The following is a 21058-nucleotide window of genomic DNA, read 5'->3' as shown; positions in this document are numbered from 1 at the left end:
TCCCGTAGAGAATCTCTACCAAGCAAGGAACCACACTGTTTTTTAATTCCTTTTTGGCATGTAAGAAGGGGCATGGCTAAGAAGGTTACCTTTTTATAATAATATAACAATATGAATTACTGTCCTACTGTAAAAGAGAACTCATTTACCTTCCACCGTCCACTTTCTGTCTGTGATGATCTTCCAGTGAAATTCCTACCAAATCAAGTTTTGGGCACCTCACAACCCTTAGATCTTCAACGTTGTCAGTTGATGGGGAAAACTAATAGACCGAATCTCATGGAATCCTTCGATCTTCAGGGACTCAGAGTCATGCAAGTTCTGAGAAGGATGGCACTTGACCACCGTAATGTACTGACAGATGCACCAGTGAAACAAGGCAGGGTAGGTTTGTGAGTTTTGGACATCTACTGATGGAAAGATGACAAATCCGTGGAAAATCCCCTTCATTTATGCCTACCCAAAATTGCAAATAATACATCTCCCATAAAGTCAGTACCTCCAATGATGGAAATCTAGGAGGATGCTTTTCTTCAGTGGCCAAAGAATTACTCCCGATTCCAAAGCTTTCTATAGAATTCATTCTCTGTATGAAGAGAAATTTCAGACATGGCAGATCGCCAAGGTATGGGAGCTCACTACATCCATAGCAGTTATCAAGTGTAATTGAGACAAGCTTGATAAGGTAAGGTTCCTGCATCCAAAGAGGAAACAGATTGCCGGCATAATTTCGAACGATAAGCTTTTGAAGGTTGCTGTTGGGTTGAAGATTTCGAAGAATCTTATTAGCAATTTCATGGCCTAAACAATCATCCATGTTGTCGTCGCTGTAAGACCACTCCAGCATCAAAGCTTCTAGGAAGTCCTTGCCAACTATATTTGCTTCACTGGCATCATCACCCATCGTCTTAGGTCTTGTTTGTTTGAGCTTTTGCTTTCAGAAAGCTAACTTGGGCTTCTCGTCCTGGAATGCTGGCTTCTGAAAGCTGAGGTTCGTTTGGCAACCCAGCTTCTCTAAGGATGAGAGTGGCTGGAAGAGATCAGGGACCGGGTGAGCAGGGGCCGACGAGGACGAGTAGGGGCGGAGGGAGGACGAGCAGGGGTCGACGAGGATGAGCAAAGGCCGGGCAAGCAGATCTTGCATAGGGCCGACGAGGACGAGCAGGGGTGGAGGGCGGCGGGCGGGCGGGCGGTGTGACCTAGGGCGGAGGGAGAGCGGCAGGCGGGCAGCGCAAGCTAGGCCAGAGGAAGGGCGACGAGCGGCACGAGCTGGGGCAGAGGGAGGGCGGTAGGCAGGCGGCGTGACCTGGGGCGGAGGGAGGGCGGCAGGTGGCGCGAGCAGGGGCGGAGGGAGGGCAGCACGACGGGCGTGAGCAGGGGCGGAGGGAGGGCAACGCGACGGGCGTGAGCAGGGGCGGAGGGAGGGTGGCATGACGGGCGCGAGCAGGGGCAGAGGGAGGGCAGCGGGCGGCGCGAGCTGGGGTGGAGGAGGAGGCGGAAGATGAAACAGAAACATACCGATTCAGTACTTTACCGGTAGCGGGCGGGTAAATAACCTAGGAGCTCGTTTTTCCCTCCTTTCCAATTTTCCATTGTAACATGGCTTTTCAGAGCTTTTGACCCACAAAAAGCTAGGCTCGAAAGCTTGCCGTTTGTTTAGGCTTTCAGCTTCTGGTGCGAGAAGCTAGCTGAAAGTCTAAACAAACAGGGCCTTAATATTCTCGAGCCATGGTACATGAACATGACCCTTTAGTCCATTCAGATTCTTCAACTCCGCAATTGAACATTGCGACAAATTATTCCCAATATTAAATTCTGTCAATGTTTGGAGATCAGTCAGCTGTCCGATACCACGAGGCACGCCGACTTTAATGTTGCCAGGTTCTTTCTGGATATCAAGATGCCGAAGCTTTACCAAATTACTTGTGGTTTCTGGTAAGTCAGTAAGTTGGCAACAATCCTTGAGTTCCAACGTCTGCGGAGTGTCTACCTGACCTATTTCAAATGGAAGGCCCTTGATATTTGTGTTGTTGAGAGACAAGAGCCTCAAGTGTTTCATGTTCCCAATAGAACGTGGCAACTCTACTATGTCTGTATATCAAATTTAGTGCCCTTAAGAATCTAAATTTCACAAAGAGATCATCTGAATTCAAAATTCTCACAACTGGGAAGGATCCTCTGACAACTAAGAAACACTGAAGATTTCTTGCTTCTTTAGCTAGTGCCACCGTCTTAAAATCTGAGAGAACAATCGATAGGTTGCCAATATTTTCAGCTAAGCTGGAGAATGGTTCCTCACATCTGAAGTATTGGTTCTTTGAAACAGAGGTTGCCAGATCATGAAACAGTTCATGCATAACAAATTCATCGTCCTGAAAATTAAGGAAAGGATGGCGCTGAAGAAATGATCTGCAGACGAACTCATCAAACTAATGCAACCCAGTATCTTCTGGCTGATTACCTTCTTCAGGTAAGACAAAACCTTGAGATATCCATAACCGGATGATGTGATGCTTGATAAAGATATGACCTTTTGGAAACAATGAACAAAATTTGAAGCAGTGCTGCAGGTGTGCTGGCAGAAGATCATAGCAAAGTCGCAATAATGCTGGTAAGGTACTATCGACAAGCATATCAGTTTCAGACAAATCAATTTCAGAAGGACACAACAACCCACTTAGGGCTTTTATGCACATTGGGTTACCACCAGATTTCTCTACGACCTTCCAGCCAATGCTTTCTAACTCAGGGTAACTACTCATATCCAAACCACCGAGCACATGTCCCTTGAAAATCATGAAGCATTCTTCTTTGGATAAAGGACTCAAGTAATACGTTTGCATTCCTCCGACCAGGTTAGCGACTTCATTGCTCTTACTGGTTACAATGAGAGCACTTCCTTTTGCACAAACATTAAGCAGCCTCTGTACATAACTCCACAAGTACTGGCTCTTACTATCAGAATCTTCTAGTACAAGTAAGAGCCTCTTGCCAGTAAGTTCTTCTATTACAATTTCTTCGAGAGCGCTAATTGGGGCATCAATGCAATATGCACAACTTGTAAATTCTACTATCTTGGCTAATAGCCTCTTTTTATCACACATATATACCCATATTGTCAAATTGAAGGTGTCCACAATCATTTGGTTACTGTAAATTTGCCGGCCAGCTCAGTCTTGCCCATGCCACTTTCACCAACTATGCAAATAGAAGTGACTGTCTTGTCACTACTAATGTCATCCTCATCAGACAGTAACCTATTAATAATACTTTGGTCATAACACCTATATGAATGCATAGAAGCAGCCTGTGTACAAAAAAATATTTTTAATATCAATATTATTCATAAATCAACTGATTAACATCTAGGACTGGTTAGATGATTAAAATTATTTAGTGACCTTTGGGTTGCAATGTTGATGGACACGTTTGTTCTTCCACCATCTTAACCTGTCCAGGCGGATCGCAAGCCCTAGGAAGGAATCAGGAAAGCCTTGAACATTGGTAATCGGCGACAGGGTTACGCATTTCAAATTGGCAAGTGTACATAGGTACTCAGCATCCAAATCAACTCCATGGTTGCCTGATAAATTCAAGTACTTCAGTTCGTGAAGGTCAACAAATGGTTGCGGAAGCACCTTCAGTTGCTTGCAGTCTGAAAGGTTCAGATTCTCTAAATGGCCAAGGTTGACCGGAGGATCAGGTAAATACTCAAGGCTGAAACAGCCTGCCAAATCCAGCAATCTTAGCTTGGAAAGCTGACAAAGTGACACTGGAAGACTCCTTAGTTCATGGCAGCAGGAAAGAACAAGAATCTACAAATTCTTGAGTCTTCCTAGTGACACCGCAATGTTTGAAGGGAATAACAGTCAGAGAGGTTCAATGCAGCCAGATTATGAAGGTTGCCAATGGAAGGAGGCAGCTGTGTAAGGCCACTGCAGCTTGAGAGATCCAAATACAAAAGACTTCTGATAAAGATAGGCAATAGATATATAGGGTCAGTCACGCGTGGTGGTATACTAGTGTGTGCACTCATCCCAGCTCCCTTGCTATGCTCATAACGCCCAAAATGCCACGGCACAAAAGGATGCACCGCATGACCAAAGAAGGAAGTGATAGCATTTCATTGTGAATATCAATAGCTGCACCAGACAATCCAGGACTTCCAAGTTGCAGGCCTTCCAGTTTGTCGGTAATCGATAAGATGGCAAGTTCCTCTGGTGAAGAAGTGCCTGACACATTGGAAACTGCCTTCTTCCGGTGTCTCCCAACATCAAGCATGGCCAGGATCATCTTGTAATGCAGTCATGCAGATCTTCAAGAGATCCCTGTGCATCTGAGGATAAGTGTTTGACGCCGTTCAACCAAGCATCGGACGGCCGTGATCCACTAGAGGAGGATGAGATGGCTGCTCGAACATGAACAAGCTGCTGGAAGAGCCGCCTGATTGAGCAATCTAAGTTCACTCCAACTTGTGGGTCAGCAGCTGCCTCAACTTCCCGGCCACGATGCTCGGCTTCACCAACTGATCCAGCAGGTGCTTCTTCCTCTCCATGGCCTGATTTACTGCAACGGTGGAGGAAGATTAGGAAACTAACTGGGGTCCTAATTAGGATTCTTCAGTATCCTATTCCTATCTCGCATAAGATGCAATGCAAGAGTAGTAATCAGATCAGGAGGGGTAAGGGTTGTACCCAACTTACCTGTCCCTGACGATGCAATGCAGCTGATCCGTGCTTGCTGTCGGCAGGAGTCTGCTGAATTGATGGATTTCGCAAATCCAAATCCAATTTGGACACGGATTTGTCGGCGCACACTTCGATTTTTCGCCCCACCGCAACTTGCACGGTGGTATGTTTTGTTTGTTAAAACCCCTTCTGCAAAGTTATGTCCATATTCGGAAGTATCATGATGCTACTGGTTTAATTTCATGCAATGTATCATGTTGTTACATCCAAGGCTAGACCGCTAGAATATTCAACCCGAATGTTATGGGTATGTTTGATAGAGCGCCTCCTAACTCTGCTTCTGATTCTCCGACATCTATATTTTTCACCACATGTAAAATTTAAATAGCTACTCCCTTAATTCCAAATTATAAATCTCTTTGACTTTTCTAGATGTATAGATATTATTATGCATATAGATAGCAAGCTCTATGAATTTAAAAAAATCCAAAATAACCTATAATTTAGGGTAGAAGCATTGTATCTAACTCGTGGCATCTAGGTTTGCCCATCTTGACTAATTAAATGTATACATGGTCACTGTGTACAAAGATAACACCATTAAAAAAACACGCAAACCTATCCGTTCTTCTATTTTCTTTCCATATATTTCCTCTCCTATAAAATCACATGATGTGTAAGCCTAGGAACTCAATGCTGATAAGTTGACAAGAAACCTCAATAAATATGTGCCACTTGTCACATACAGACGCAATGCAAGAATATAGCCACTACATATATAAAATATGAGATAGTAATTAAATATACATTTCTACAAGCCAGTAGAAGCACCACCACAAATGGCATAAATATGCATCATTCTTAGTATATATACTTAATTTCTATCATTCGACTTTTACTTTACATCCACCCACCTACTATTAGGCTAACATCACCAGACAGAGAAATACTAAATGCTAGCCTAACATAAATGCTATAAAACAAGGATGCCACCAGGGAGAGGGTTCTCCGGATAACAATTGGTCGAGAGTTTCCCTACCCCTCCCGCTCACCTATACCTTTACACGTGGCCTCCGTGAAATAAAAAAAAAGAATCCTTTACCTCCACTCGTATCCCACTCTCCCATATTCTTTTCTAGACATCAACGAATCACCCACCTCGCAGCACCAACTTTCTCTCACCGGCGATGACCGCCCCCTATCTCTCCCTCTGCCTCCTCACCGTCCTCCCCTACCCCAACCCCTTCCAACCCAAACTCTTCTGCTTCCACCACAGCCTCTTCCGATCCATCACCTACCTAACTGCTACGATCGTCTCAGTTGCTTGATGCTGTTGCACCCACGATGCCACCACCACCAACCCTTTCCATCCAGCCTCCCTAGCCATCCCTCTAGATCCTCCTATCCCAACCTAAAATCTCTGATAAGATGAAGTGCTGGCCAAAGGAGGAAGAGGTCGTGCTCCGTGTACTTATTTTTTTTTCATGTACGACTTCTTTCTTTATAATTTTTTCTTCCAAGATTGCCTCGTATTTCGAGGGCTCTCGTGAGTGTGGTAAATCGAGGTGCTTTCCATCTAAGGCCTTGTTTAGTTCCGAATTTGGGAGTGGCAAAATTGGCATTTTGCCATAAATGCGCAACTGTAGCGTTTTGTTTGTATTTGTGAATTATTGTCCAAATATTGACTAATTAGGCTCAAAAGATTCGTCTCGCAAAGTACAACAAAACTGTGCAATTAGTTTTTGATTTCGTCTACATTTAGTACTCCATACATGTACCGCAAGTTTGATGTGATGGGGAATCTTCTTTTTGCATAGTGTCAAAGTTGGGAGTTTGGAGGGAACTAAACATGACCTAAATTTCGTTTATGTACCCTCGCAGTTCCACTTCATCCCCTCATTTCTGGCGGGAAGGTGAGCCCGCCACGCGCCCCCGAACCGCCCCTGCCGCGCTCCACTCCCCACCAAAACCTGATCCCCGACGTCTGCTTCCTCGGCCGCACGAATCTCTTCACGCTCTCGCGGAGAAAACGTTGTCATTCAACTCCGGCCGCTTCCTTTTCCACCGGACCGAAGCGGCGAGGGACACGAGGCGTAGCAAACGGAAGGGGAAATCGGAGTTATCTTCGGAGAACCCGTCGGGGTGCGCGGCCGTCCGGTGGTTTCCGGGCTGGTCTGGAGGTAACGCGGGGCTGATTGCCGCGGGTTCTTGGGGAAATTTTGGGGGCTTTTCGTTTGGTGCGTGGAAATGCTTGGATTCAAGGTTCTTTCTTGACTAGGAGATTTTCCTTTCATTTCTGGGTGCTTGGATTGAGGAACGCAGCGGAATGGAGGTTCTTGGGGGTTTCCCCGCTACTTTCTTGGCCGGTGGTTTGTCTTGCTTAAGTGGTTAGTTTAAGCGATTCTGTTGAAATCTCAGAAAATTTAGCCGGAAAATCGTGGGTGATTGCTTGATTATATGAGCAGGAGAAAGTAATAGTTGTTGGTTTTCTTACGATGCTCTGATCTTTGCTAATCTGAATTGTGGATAAGAATCGATTTCTTGGTTGCTCTGTTGATGGGAACTGTATCGTCAGCATTTTAATTGATTTTGTTTAAATCCCGTTCAGAAAATTTAGCCGGATCATGGGCTTTTTCTTGAATTGTTTCTGACAGAAATGTGGTTAATTGCCTGTTCCTTTCTGCAAAAGAATCATTTATTGGGGGTTTTTTCTTTTGGTTGGTGGGAACTGAACTGACAGTGGTTAATTTTCTAGCGTAATTGTTGTGAAGTGAATTGATCAGGCAGCTTGTATGAATCTGTTTTGATGCTTTTTTTCTGTTTTGGTCTTTTCTTGTTTGGTGCCAAACATTTGCTGGACAATAACTGTTCGGATGACATAATTTTCTTACATTTAGCTAGTCTGCAATTTTGCATTAATGCATAACGCCTAATCTACATTTTCAAAGGGTTTCAGATGGATGGCGATGAAGCAAAAGAATCAGCTCCGGATTTTGCATCCGTAGCAGTCAGTGCTATGTGTCTTGATGTCTCTTGTGAGCATGAATCAACACAGCCAGCAAGGAAGCAGCAGAAGAGGAAGAGGGCCTCCTCTGAATTGGATATAGTGGATAAAGAATCTGCTTCTGCTGAATGGCAACAAGAAATTGATGCATTGTATGAATATTACAAGGAGGTTTCTGGTCATCATCTGAATCCAGAGGAGCTTGCGTGCTTGACAGGTGACTCGAATATAGCATGCTTGCTGGAGGAGAGCAGTCTCCCTTGTGCAAAGTTAACAGATAAAATCTACAAGAGAATGAAGTTGCAAGATGGTGTCACAGAGTCTTCAGTGCGAAACTCGGTGCTCAACATTGGTAGGAGATCTTCGTATGGGATTTGTGCTATGGATGTTGATGAGCTGGAGGATGAGTCTGATTCATGCCTTTGGTGTTGGGAGGTAATAATACTATTCTTTTTCCTGTCTAGTGCAACTTCATTGAATGGCCATCCTTAAGCTTTCTTATCTATTATATGACTATGGGACAGACACTGGATTTAGCATTGTTACCCTCGCATCTGCATAGTAGTTTGAGCATTCGACGGACAGCTCGAAAGCTAATCCATGAAAGGATTCTGTCTCTTTCAGGTTTGGTAATTTTTCTGTTCCCCCAATTTTGTCCTTAAAGTATAAAAATATATGCTGTTAATGTGGATGCATCTATAAAATAAATAAATGACATCTGAAGCATTTGATTCTAGTTTAGTGCTTGGTTCTCCTGCATGATCTTAGTTACATTACTGCTATTAATCTGTGCTCATTATTATAGTTTTGCCATGGTTATCTGAATTTGATTGAATGAACAAACACCTCCCTCTGCACTTCTCTCTGTTTTTCTAGTTTTCTCTGTTTTTCTAGTCTTTCTTCAAATCGCTGCCCACCGAGCATTCGACCTTCTTCCACCATTCCTCAAAAGAGGGTTCATCAGGCTGTGTGGCAAGAGCAGACAGACCAGCAAATTGGAGGAGGAACCATAATTGTCTTGCAAAAAAAGCCATTTAAGCTTGCTTTCCATTATTTTGATGCGCTGCTTGCAGTCATATATATTAGCAGCTTTACAAATTACTCCAACCTAAGATGGAAGAAGTTGTCGTAGATGAAATGAATGTCCATTCTTTTAGGATATATGAACAAGGACCACTTAAGTTGATGGTTGGATATGCTAATGTTTTATTGGGCACTGTAATACAGGAGATTTTATATAACACACTGGACATAATTACTTCCAAAAAAAGAAGAAAATCTCTGACAGGGAAAACCAAATGTGTAGTGTATCCAGTGGTGGATATGCATCAAGTCTGCACACTATATTATTCGTCTAATGGGAAAATGTCTGTACATAGCAGAGGGGCTACAGTTTCGATTTTTATTAACTTGGAATAATTGCTTCAAATTCATGAACAACCAGCTGCTTGATCAGTTTTACTGGTTTCCATTACTTGACAGGGACTTTGGTCAAATGGTCAGTTCATTTATTCCAATTTTGATCATTGAGCTGACATGTACCTTATCATGCTTGTTTGTCCTTTTTGAAGTTTATTACTTTTTAAACCTAGCTTATAGTTATAGCAGTTCTTTTTTTTTCAAAAAAGGCATCATCATGTTACTATTTTCTTTGCATGGTAGTACCCTTTTGCCCACTTTCTAACACATAAATTTCATTTATATCCATATCCTCAATTGGTGTTTGTTCAATTGTAGTTATGTTGTTGCAGTAAGTGTAGCAGTGTACTCTCAGCACTCCAGCTTTGGCACTTTAGTGAATCTTTGGAAGGCATTTGGAGCATCCTTGTTTTGCATATTTGTATTTTGCATCCTAAGTGTACCAACTACAGGGAAGAAAACAAGTTTGGATTTGTGCGAAACTAGGTTTTATATAAGAAGAGTTTCGGAAGCTACTAATTGGTTGTTGCCATCTTTTCTACTTCCTAACATTCCACATTCAATTCATAATTGTCCAAGTATCTGTCTTTGACTGTAGTTCGATGACTTAGTGCTAGTTTAACACTCTGTCACGAATTTGTGATTTAATTTTGACAGAATTTTATCATTGAAATTACTCCTGGACATTTATAGTTATTGTTCTTGCCCTACAATAGTACAACATGAGTTTTGAACATGTAGAATATGATGTTATGAATCACGGACGCTGAATGTTTTCTCCATATTTTATCTTATAGGCAAGCTGGCTGCCAAAGACGCTCCTAATACTCATACCAACCAGAACAGTTGTTCAGTAAATGCTGTGGAAGTGCAAAATCTGGATGAGATTTGCTCTTATGTTGAGAAGTCAAAAGAGAAGACTGATGCTGACATGTACTTATCTTACTTCATCAACATATTTTTAAATTGTTTAACTACTTACTGGATCTTGCTTTTACCTGTAGAACTAAAATGCAAAGCAAAACAAAAGCACAAGAGGAACAAGCTACCAGGAAAGCCGTGAAGGAACAGCAAATGATGGCGAGGCAGATCGAAAATGAGCAAAAGAAGAAAGTAAGTTCTTTTCTTGACTAAAAAAACAGTGTTGTATCTAACGTTGCAATTAATGATAAATTCTCTGGAAAAATGATAAATAAAATCTATATTGCCCATATATCCGATGGTACCATGTTCGCTTCCATTGAAATAGTTCTTTGCCTAAAATAGCTTGTTGAAAATTGGATATCTAATGCTCTGTGATCTTCCAGATATTTGTATCTGCTGATCTTTATTCATTACATGGTGAGTGAAGATGGTTTCAAAATTGATGGAGGTTATTTTGAAGTTGAGACTTGACTGGAAACTTGTTGGGTCTTACTGAAAGTCGATTAAAACTGTTAGGATCTGAACTGTAACTCTCATCGAGAGGATGGCACTAGGAAGAGTTGGGGCAATTTTCTGGTTTTTTCTTTCCACAATACCATGTCCAACCAAGGGTTGGGGATACATATTTATAGCTGGCCAAGCAGCCAACCAGCCAAGCATCAAGGCATATGCTAGTCTAAGATGCCTTTTTGATGCTGTCCTATTTAGTCTAAGATGCCTAGGACTGTCCTACCCTAAAAGTAGTCAACAAAGGTGGTGCTGCAGCAAGCATATGCTGCAGCCCCACCGTCCTCCAGTCAACAACAGCTGCAATCCTAGGCAGGACCAGCAGCACAAGGCCTGGTACAACAGCTGATCCTTGAGGACCAGCAGGACCAGTACAGCAGCTGGTCCTTGAAGACCAGCAGCAAGACAACCAGCAAAGACTTATCCAGCAAAAACATGCTTCTTTTTTTTTCATATCTCATTAGACGTCAGAACTTTTGTTTCTATTTCTTCGTCCTTTCGTATGTGAGTCTTGGCCTCATCATATGTTGCATCTTCAGCGATCTAGTAGTGGAACTATATCTAAACAGTTTCATAGCGTCTAAAATAAAATATTAGAAGCAATGAAATGATAAAGTGAACTTCTGAAAGATTTCAACTTGTACATTACAAGTTAAAACCGTGGATAATAGCTGTAACATTGATTAACCATTGCTTTGTTGCTAGTTTTTTACCCAAAAACTGCAATTTTGGCAAGTGGGAACTTTCCAATCACAATTATGATGCCTAGAGCATTGTGCATTTAAGTACTGTTGTCCAATCAAGATCCAAATGCTGAGCTAGGATGGGCCGCTGCCATAAAGAATACTGTTGTAAAGCAATCCCTTCAATGACACTGCTGTGATGTGATAGATAGTAATAACTTCCTTAATAACTGTAGTAATACGACCCAGGTTAGATTCTTTTCCTATTGGGGAAGGCTGTAATAAATTAACTTGTGCTGCGTAATCATGCTTTGTCTGATATTCTAAATAACTTCTATGATATTACAGGATATGGAACTTAAGCATATGAAAGAAAAAGCTGAGAGGGAAGCAAAAAGTGTCGAGAGAGAAAATAAGCGGCTAAAGAAGCATCAGGAAGAAGTAGAGAGGGCAAAGAAGAGGAAAGAGAAGGAAGAGGCTGAGTTGAAAAGGAAGGCTTCCACTAAAAAGCAAGCAAACTTCATGGAGGGTCTATTTATAAGAAAGCGGAATAATAACATGGAAAGTTCTGGTAATCATTATTTGGAGAAAACTATAAATTCAAAATCATCAGGAACTATTGAAGAACTTCCTGTTGCAGCTACATTAGCAATGGACTGTACATTGTCTCAAGCAAATCATTTGAGAGTGGGGGAATTCTGGGTGTAAGTTATAATTTATTGCGTCTGCATCTATTTCAAGTTTTCAGTTAATAATATATGCTAGAATAACATACAATCAGATTTCTATTTGGCAGTGAATCCTATGAAACATTTTTTAATGTTAACCACAAAGGATACCATACAATCAGGTTGCAAGCCTGTATGCTCAATCAATATGAACATTTTTTCCCCAACATTTTCATTATATTCTAGTTAAAAAAAGGTTAAAATGCCAGTCATGATTGGAATGAAGTATTAATGCATTAATTGGGAAAGCAGACAGATCACCTGATGATCATTATAGATTGCCAAGTTTATTGTGACTTTACAATGCAGGGAACATGTTTCTAGATGGAGAAAACTCTCTCAACATAACAGATTGCACCATTGGTGTGTTAGGAGAAGTCCTAAGGTTCAGTTGTTTCTTGAGCTAAAGCTACAGAAGTCCTCTGCAACTGCACCTTCTGATAATATGCCAATTCCAATAAAAGAACAGTCATCTCAGGAGAGCACAGGAAGCATTGATTTCAGCAAACTTCTTGATGAACTGAAAATATCATCTCATGGGAAGAATATCCATTCTAGAACTGTTCAGAATAGCATATCATCTTCAGCTTTTTTGGTCAAGAAGCTTTTGCAGTTTGATAGAAGCTTTAGGCCAGCATATTACGGTACCTGGAGAAAGAAGAGGTATGCTCCAGATATTATGTATGATTACACAGATTTCTCTATATCGATTTTTCGTCTTTTTATTTTAATTAACAAAATCTGTTTAGAGAATAGCATAGTCGAATTCAACTGGTGGTTTTTCATTCATGTCATGCATAAAGACAGCATTTCATATAAAATCGTTTTTTCTACAGTTCTACAGTTAGTGGAAGGCAACCCTTTCAGAGGGACCCAGAACTCAATTACGATGTTGAGAGTGATGAAGAATGGGAAGAGGTATTCTCTCTTTTCCCTTTTTGTCTGCTGTGGAGAAGAATTCTCAGTATATATAGTCGTGATACAGGAGGATTCTGGTGAAAGACTATCTGATTTTGAGGAAGATGATGAGACTATGAATGAACGTGATTACGTGATTAATGTGGAAGAGGAAACTGAGAACAGTTTTGTAGTGCCTGATGGTGATCTTTCAGGGGATGAGGTATAGCTTTCTTAAAACCACCTCTCTAACCTTCTGAACGTGTCAATTTCATCTTTCTGTTGCATGCTGCATTTTTACATGTTTTGATAGATGGGCAACATTCTAGGGATATATGTATTGCTAATAGGGCCCCGTAGTTATAGAAAATAAAAATATGATTGAAAACCTGGGTCATTATTTGAGCAGAAATTGTAGTAATGTGAAAAACCTGTTGTTCTTTATTCCTTCATTGCATGATTACTTCTTCAGAGCCTTCGTTTCTTTTATGTAGGGAATGCAATATGAGCCTGTATCTGTCAAATATGATGAATCCTGCAGCATGCTGAGCAACCCTGGGGTTACAGATGAGCAGAGATTTCTTCATAGAGCCACAGAAGATGCTCTCAAGATAGACATGCCTTTAGTCATATCCAACCTAGATCATAGGAAACTTGACCTGAAGAAAGCTGAAGGTATCACTGCAGAGAAAGTCTGTTTGCAAGCTCTTTGTATGAAGAAATACCCCAGCGGCCCTATCATTGATGTGCCTGTGGTTGCTAAAGTGACAATAGAAGATCAAGAATTTCGCCAATCAAACAAAAAGAGCCCTAGAACACCTGTACCATCCAAATCCATTTCAGAGTCAGACATGCCTGAATTTGTAAGTTTCTGGAAGACATTTAGATGGCACTATTCTCTGCAGTAAAGTAAGATTTCCTGTTAAATCATGTTGTTATGCAGGCCAAACTAGTTACATCATGCTCTCATGGGATGGGCAAATTGGTGGACTTATTACATGAGAGATTTCCATGTGTCTCTAAGTTGCAACTGAAGAACAAAGTTCGGGAGATAGCTGACTTTACCCATAACCGCTGGCAGGTATTTTGCTTTTTTACACTAATATTCCCTGAACCTTTGTAGCTATATTTTCTTCATGTGAGATAAGAGTACCATTTTGAACAGGTTAAGAAGGATATCTTGGATATGTACAGTGTATGTCTTTCTCCAGGTACTCAAGTTATGCTTTACGTTTGATACTAGATTTTGCGAGTGATACTTTTTCTGCCTTAGAAACGTGATATAGTGTTGCTATGAAACAATTTAGATATCTCATCTATCAACCTCCCGCCCAAGTATGGTAGATGTTGTGGTGTTTAAATCAAGCTTTGACACGAGTGATACGAATCACATCTGTTAATCGATAAAAGTGTTTAACTCTTGCCGCCAAAATTAGCTCTTGTTTTACCCAGCACTGTCACATGCCGTGTTCTCTGCAGTGATACAATTATGCCATGATTTCTGTTACAGATAAAGTTGCAAGCCCGAAATGTGCAGCGCCACACTCCTCCCAACACTGCCTGCCGCCCGATGAGCCGGGCAAGTCAGGGGAATCTTCTCCCTGTTCCGCCCTGAAATCAGAAGTGAGCAAACAACAAATCGGTGCCGAAGGGGTATCCAATAACTGATAATTGAGGTCCCTGCGCGCCACATCTTGATCCTTGATAATTGAGGTTCGGGCCGTAAGCAAGACTCGGTGTAGCACCGCGCATGTATATTTGCTTGTTAGGTCATACAAAGTATATCTAGATATGTAGGTTCAGTGTACAGAATCTCCATATACTAGCAAGTAGGTGCTCTAACCTGTGTTGTGTTACTGAAGCAGTCTGGGATTTCTCTCAGTAATGGTTTGCTCTGTACCACACCCATGTGAATCCAAACTGGTTCCTGGTGTTTCACTCTCAATATAATTTTTTTAAGAGGACAACTGGTTCCTGGTTAACCATATTCAAGTGTCGCTAGGAGGCCAATCGTATGACACGTGTTCCTCGCGCCATTGGCGTCACTATTGGTGTTGACGCCCCACCTGTCATTGGCGTACCTCCACGGCATTTTAGGCGGCCAATGTGCCCAGTGCCCACCCACCCAACGCCAGAGCAGGCAGCAAAGGCACGCAATAATGGCGGGAGACAAGCAGCAGCAGCCGCAGCAGGAAGCCTCAGCCTCAGCCCATCCCCTCCACGTCGTGGTGTTCCCATGGCTGGCGTTCGGCCACCTCATCCCGTTCCTGGAGCTCTCCAAGCGGCTGGCGGCGCGGGGCCACTTCATAACCTTCGTCACCACGCCGGCGAACGCCGCCAGGCTGCCGACCGGCCTGTCCGACGCCCGCGTCCGCATCGTGGAGCTGGCGCTGCCGCGCGTGGACGGGCTGCCGGAGGGCGCAGAGTCGACGGCCGACCTGCCGCCGGAGAAAGTCGAGCTCCTCAAGGCCGCCTTCGACGGCCTCGCCGCGCCCTTCGACGACCTGCTCGCCGCCGCCTGCTGCGCCGGCGGTCGGGAGCAGGCGGCGGAGGGGTTCGGGAGGAGGCCGGACTGGATCGTGCTCGACTTCGCGCACTACTGGCTCTGCCCCATCGCCGAGAAACATCAGGTGAGACTGAGCCGCAAGTGTGTACGTATTTGCATCAATGTTAAAAGAATCAGCGTGAATTTTGTTTTTGTTTTTTTGGCGAAACATTGTTCAGAATCCACCCAGATCCAAATGACAACAGCTTGAAGAAGATTCGTCAAAAATACTTGTACAATCCATTTAGTTGGAGTACCATATACAGTGGCTGCTGTAAGTGTATAAATAGTCATCAAAAGTACTAATGCAATCCGTTTAATTTAGATAGTATATTGACCATATTTGGGAACACCTCCTATAGGACAGTGGTACGAGAACTGAAAAACTGCATTGTACTCCCTCCGTTACATCCCTCCGTTTCGATTGTTTTGATTTTTCTAGATATATAGATTTATTATGCATTTAAATATATGGTTATATCTAGACCTGCATTTTGAAACGGAGAGAGTAGCTTTTGCTAGCAATGTTTACAGTGGTGGTTGGGAGGTCCAGGCTTGGAATGCAAATGCTTTAGGAATGTGAGGCAATTTGCAGAGGATATGGCTGGTGGTTCATGGGGACATTGGGAGCGACAAAAAGGGACCAGCTGGTACAATGGTTGGCGTTGGTGGTACCGGCCGGGAGTCAGGAACTGGATCCGGTTTTGTTACCGCCACTAATGATGGGAGACAAGTAAGCACGGTGTCATACGTAATAATAGCGCGCACACTATTAAAAATAATTGCAAAAAAACTGAAAAGCAATTTGTGGTAGGTTAGGGCCGTTTGGATACAAATTTCTAAAGGATCCAGAAATTGGTAGTCCTAAATTAGAGAGGGCTGTTTGGATGGAATCCTGATCTTTAGGATGTTAAGAGGGAAAATGACTTTTTTACCCCCAATTACTCCTCTAAATACCCCTGCACTGTTCACATCATTAAATACTTGGGGAGGGCAACAGGGGTAAATGAGGGGTTTGGGGACCACTTTTAGGAGAAAAAGGACCCATTAGGATGCCTTGACCCTCCTAATGAAAATAACCCTCCTAAAGTTTATGAGTGCACTTTTAGGATTTATGTTTGGATGCACAAATTCTAAAAGTGTTCTAAAAGTGGAGTCCTAATCTTTAGGCAAATAGACCCTTAATATATTTCTCAAATAAAAAAGATGGCCGCAAATGATCTTTGTACCGCGGGATTTGGCTTCGGACTTTGGGGTGTACCAAAACTCTATCGGTATAAATATCAAAATAATTTCCCATCATAGCATGTTTTGAAAGAAAATCCAACCTTGAGAAAATGAAGCACCCTAGTTGAAACTTCTCATTATGATTTCAACAATAAATATTACATGCTTTTTTTATTTCAGCTGTGATTGAAAAACCCTAGTCCCTTACGTCACAAATAAGCAATGTTTTGTAGCTGTTTAATTAATTTAATTCAATTATTCAAACTTTAGTTACAAAAAATACTTTTTTTTAGTTTGCGTATTTGGAAATGACACGAGTAGATTCATATTGAATTGTAGCATACGAATACATTTTCCCTATGTTTCATTACTGCTCCCTTCGTCCCAAATTACTATTTATTTTGAATTTTTCACGTACATAACTTCTACTACATATCTAGATATACATACATATAAGTTCATAGCAAAATATATGTATCTAAAAAGACAAAACGAATAGTAATTTGAGACGGAGGAAATATTATGCAAAAAAAATGTTTAGACCATGTGTCATTTAGCTTATATTTTACTGATGCCATAATATTTCGCACATCCATGTTCCATTCATATAATATTACGAATTAATTTCAGGTTCCCTGCGCGATATTCTTCATCTTCACGGCCACCAGCATCGCGTACGCCGGCTCACGCCGACAGAACGCCAGCCACCCCCGCGTCACCGTCGACGACTTCATGCCGATGCCGCGGTGGTTCCCCTCCCCACCGTCCCTGGCCTTCCGCCGCCATGAGGCCGCGTGGATGGCCGCTGCGTTCCGGCCCAACGCGTCCGGCGTCTCCGACTTCGAGCGCATCTGGAGGACCGAGGAGCGCTGCCGCATTCTCGTCCTCCGCAGCTGCCCGGAGGTCGAGCCCCCTCAGCTCCGCGTGTTCCCCCTACTCGCCGAGCTCTTCGGCAAGCCCGTCGTCCCCGCTGGCCTCCTGCTACCGGAGGACGCGCGCGACGGCGGTGGCCATGGTGATGACGGCCCTGAGGTGGCGCGGCCTAGTGCGCTGCAGTGGCTCGACGGGCAGCCGCCGCGGAGCGTCCTGTACGTCGCGCTCGGCAGCGAGGCGCCGGTGACGGCGGCGAGCGTGCATGAGCTCGCCCTGGGGCTCGAGCTCTCCGGCGCGCGCTTCCTGTGGGCGCTCCGCCAGCCGCCGAGCGCCGCCGGCGAGCAGCCATTGCTGCCGGAGGGGTTCGAGCAGCGAGTGGCCGGGCGCGGGTTGGTGATCGCCGGGTGGGTGCCGCAGGTGCGGGTGCTGGCTCACGCCGCCGTCGGCGCCTTCCTGACGCACTGCGGGTGGGGCTCCGTCACCGAGAGCTTCCGGTTCGGGCACCCGCTGGTGATGCTCCCGTTCGTCACCGACCAGGGGCTCATCGCGCGGATGATGGTGGAGAGGGGCGTCGGCGTGGAGGTGGCGCGGCGCGACGACGACGGCGAGGCGTTCGTCCGGGAGGACGTCGCCGCGGCGGTGAGGCGCGTGATGGTGGAGGAGGAAGGGAAGGAGCTCGCGGTCAACGCGAGGAGGCTGCGGGAGGTTGTCGTCGGCGACGACGGCGGCCGGCAGGAGCGGTACGTCGACGAGCTCGTGGACTGCATGCAGCGGCACAGCTTCACCGAGGTGCTTTGAGGAATTGAGGCTATGTATGGGTTCGACGACTTTTATGTAAAATACGTACGTATACGATCGCATGGACATTTGTTGAAGGACCGAGTGGGCGATTATATTAGAGGATGGGTAAATGATAGCCTTTGAAATTCTCTCCAACAATAAAGTTTATATCCTGATTACTAATCCAAACATAATTCGCGTCAAATCACTGAGATGACATAAGTCACGTTATCATCTTAGGAATGATGATAGACGCTCACAACGAAGCGGAAGCAAAGCAAAATGAGATTCTGAAAAGCTAAACCCACTGCTAAATCGCAACTTGACTAATCAGGCAAAGATTAGTCAAAAAGTACTTGGCTAAGCATGCAAAGATTAGCAAGTGGAAGTACTGATTAAGTAGCTAAGCAAAGATGTAGTGATTAACTAATAATTGCATAGGTTAAAGGGCTTAAAAAACTCACCTTGATGGGCTCCTGCTTGAGTTGCAGCTGGGCTGCGTTGCTTGGAGCGAGCCTGGTCGCCTTGCTGGGCTGGTCAAGCAGCCTGGGCTGCAAGGTGCGAGCCAGCCAGGCCGCCGTCTCCTGCGCCTGGGTGGGCCGCTGGCCACCCGCTCAGGCAGGCCTTGCCGGCCTGGCTCGTCTCCAGCCTCGGCGGCCGCCTGCGGCCTCCTCCGCTGGGCTGCTTGGCCACCAGCCTGAGCTGGCCTGCGTCGGATAGCGAATATTCTCGGATAGCAGGTCCCCGCGACGCTGCTAACCTGCCTGGTTCCGGGATTCCTATATAGTTTCCGAAGCCCGTTAACTATTGGGCTTCCAGTGTTTAAGATCGGTGTGGTGATTCTCATCCGTCAGATGCGCTTCCTCGTCAGTCGGCACCAGGTTTCAGTCCGCCGCTTCCTTCCTGTGCTCGCACGCACAGCTGTTAATAGGATGGATATTGATGTCTGGAAATTCGAATTATCCAAATTTGTATCCGCTAAAACTACCAGATATCGGTATTCGTATTCGTTTTTTATGTGGATGTCAAATGGATGTATCCGGATTCGATTTTCAGTGTTTTTCTCTATCCAGTTCCAGATTCGTATTCAACAAAAATGTGAAATATCCGACATTATCCGTATCCACAAGGAATAAAGTACCCAATGAAGCCATCTAAAACTTATTTATATTACTAAATACTAATTACAAATGGTATTAATTTTAATATTGCTAATAAAACAATTCTTTACACCATTTAAACTATTAAAAAAATTATCTATATGACAAATGACTAATTATGTTACCTAATATTACTAGTGATACATAATGATAAAGTTTAATTATTTTTATATGACTAATCATATTAATTTTAAATACATTATATTATTTATTAAATAAATAAATCATATTTAAATGTATTAATGAACTATTTTTATTATTAAATGATATATATTTATAAAAATAATTAATTTATATTTATTTTGATATATTCAATTATTTAGTAATAAATATGTTATTCATTAAGATATCTATTATGTACTATGCTCATAATTTACTCCCTACTTGTAACATGATTTTTGATCAATTATAAAACCATCGATAAAAGGAAAATTGATACTCGTTATGACACTATGTTATAAGTTGAGCAAGTATCCAAATACGAATTCAAATTCAAAATATTCATTTTGTATTCATATTTGCTAATATTCATACTCGTATTTAAATTCGAATTAAAATGTGGTAAATAATGCTATCCGAATTCGATTCCATGCGTATTCCATCCGAATCCATCCCTAGCTGTCACCCACACGCACGTCGACGTCCAAAGCCACCCTCACTTACACCCTGCCACGGTCCGCGCGCCGGCACCCCCGCGGGCGCCGCTTTCGGCAGGGCTGCCTCCGCGCATGCCACCGTCTGCGAGAGGGTGCCACCAGGCCGGCCGTCCTGCGTCGTCACTGCTGCTGGATGGCGCGGGTGCTCCTGCTGCTATGCGTCGTCACCGTCACAGGAGCTGGAGCCGCACGCCGCCACCGTCGCTAGAGAAAAGATGGCGATCTTTTTTTTTTTCCAAAATGTCGATCCAGTATTTTACAAATTTTGAATCAATCTGCTAAAAGTGTTGAAATAGATTTGAAAAAATATTGAAGATATTATTTTTTAAATGTTGATCTAGCTTTTCAAAATTGTGGAATCCTATAATTGAGAAAACGTTGAAATCTTATCTTTTGAAAGGTTGAATCCAGGCAAAATGTTGAAATCTTATCTTTTGAATCCAGATCTTTAATGGGCTTTAAAGCCACCCCCCCGGGTCCGCAGTGAGTCTCGCGCGTGCCGGCCTGCTCTGCGCGACTCCTTGTCGCAGCATGCTACACCGATTGAATCGAAACGTACAGGAGCCGCACGCCGTACTAGTCGATGAAGAACAGGTCCAACTTCAAACAAAAAGTACTCCCTCAAATCACAACGAATTGAGATGAAACTTGAGCCAAAGAAGCACATTAGCCGCTAGCATAATCATGCACATATGAAATATGGAACTCAACCGGAAAAGTCTCAAATCATCCAATCTATCACTCATCACAAATAGACTAAGTACACTTGAACTTGGTCTCTCATTCGTGTTGGTTTTTTTTATCTTTACTGTGATTCAACAAAGACTGTTTAGTGACACCACCCACCAGAGCTGTCTCCATAGTTGCATTGCGTTTTGTTGTCCCCATGCATTCTGACGACCTGTGTGCACAGAACACGCTGGAAGAGCAGGCCTCCGAAGCTACGCTCTTGCATGACACTGCACCT

General features: G+C 43.5%; 3 protein-coding genes across 3 annotated transcripts; 2 read left to right on the top strand and 1 right to left on the bottom strand.

The window, feature by feature from the left end:
- Nucleotides 1–937: 937 nt before the first annotated feature.
- On the bottom strand, nt 938–1432 carry LOC111256368 (classical arabinogalactan protein 9-like). Its single transcript, XM_022824266.1, has one exon. It carries the CDS (start codon nt 1430–1432, stop codon nt 938–940), a length of 495 nt encoding a protein of 164 aa, XP_022680001.1.
- Nucleotides 1433–6659: 5227 nt separating this feature from the next.
- LOC101783698 (chromatin assembly factor 1 subunit FSM) lies at nt 6660–14829 on the top strand. Its single transcript, XM_004955880.2, has 13 exons — nt 6660–6868; nt 7637–8127; nt 8217–8316; nt 9909–10044; nt 10116–10224; nt 11574–11929; nt 12263–12616; nt 12790–12871; nt 12939–13073; nt 13345–13713; nt 13794–13931; nt 14016–14061; nt 14361–14829. Exons 2-13 carry the CDS (start codon nt 7645–7647, stop codon nt 14516–14518), a joined length of 2466 nt encoding a protein of 821 aa, XP_004955937.1. The 5' UTR covers nt 6660–6868; nt 7637–7644; the 3' UTR covers nt 14519–14829.
- A 130-nt stretch (nt 14830–14959) lies between these two features.
- LOC101783291 (UDP-glycosyltransferase 91C1) lies at nt 14960–18464 on the top strand. Its single transcript, XM_004955879.2, has 2 exons — nt 14960–15480; nt 17253–18464. The coding sequence occupies exons 1-2, from the start codon at nt 15010–15012 to the stop codon at nt 18291–18293; spliced, it is 1512 nt and encodes a 503-aa protein (XP_004955936.1). The 5' UTR covers nt 14960–15009; the 3' UTR covers nt 18294–18464.
- Nucleotides 18465–21058: the final 2594 nt, after the last annotated feature.

This window comes from Setaria italica, chromosome II (assembly GCF_000263155.2).
Source record: "Setaria italica strain Yugu1 chromosome II, Setaria_italica_v2.0, whole genome shotgun sequence".
Lineage (NCBI taxonomy): Eukaryota > Viridiplantae > Streptophyta > Magnoliopsida > Poales > Poaceae > Setaria > Setaria italica.
Note: the sequence above shows the minus strand (reverse complement) of the source record. Positions and strands in the feature narration are given on the sequence as shown.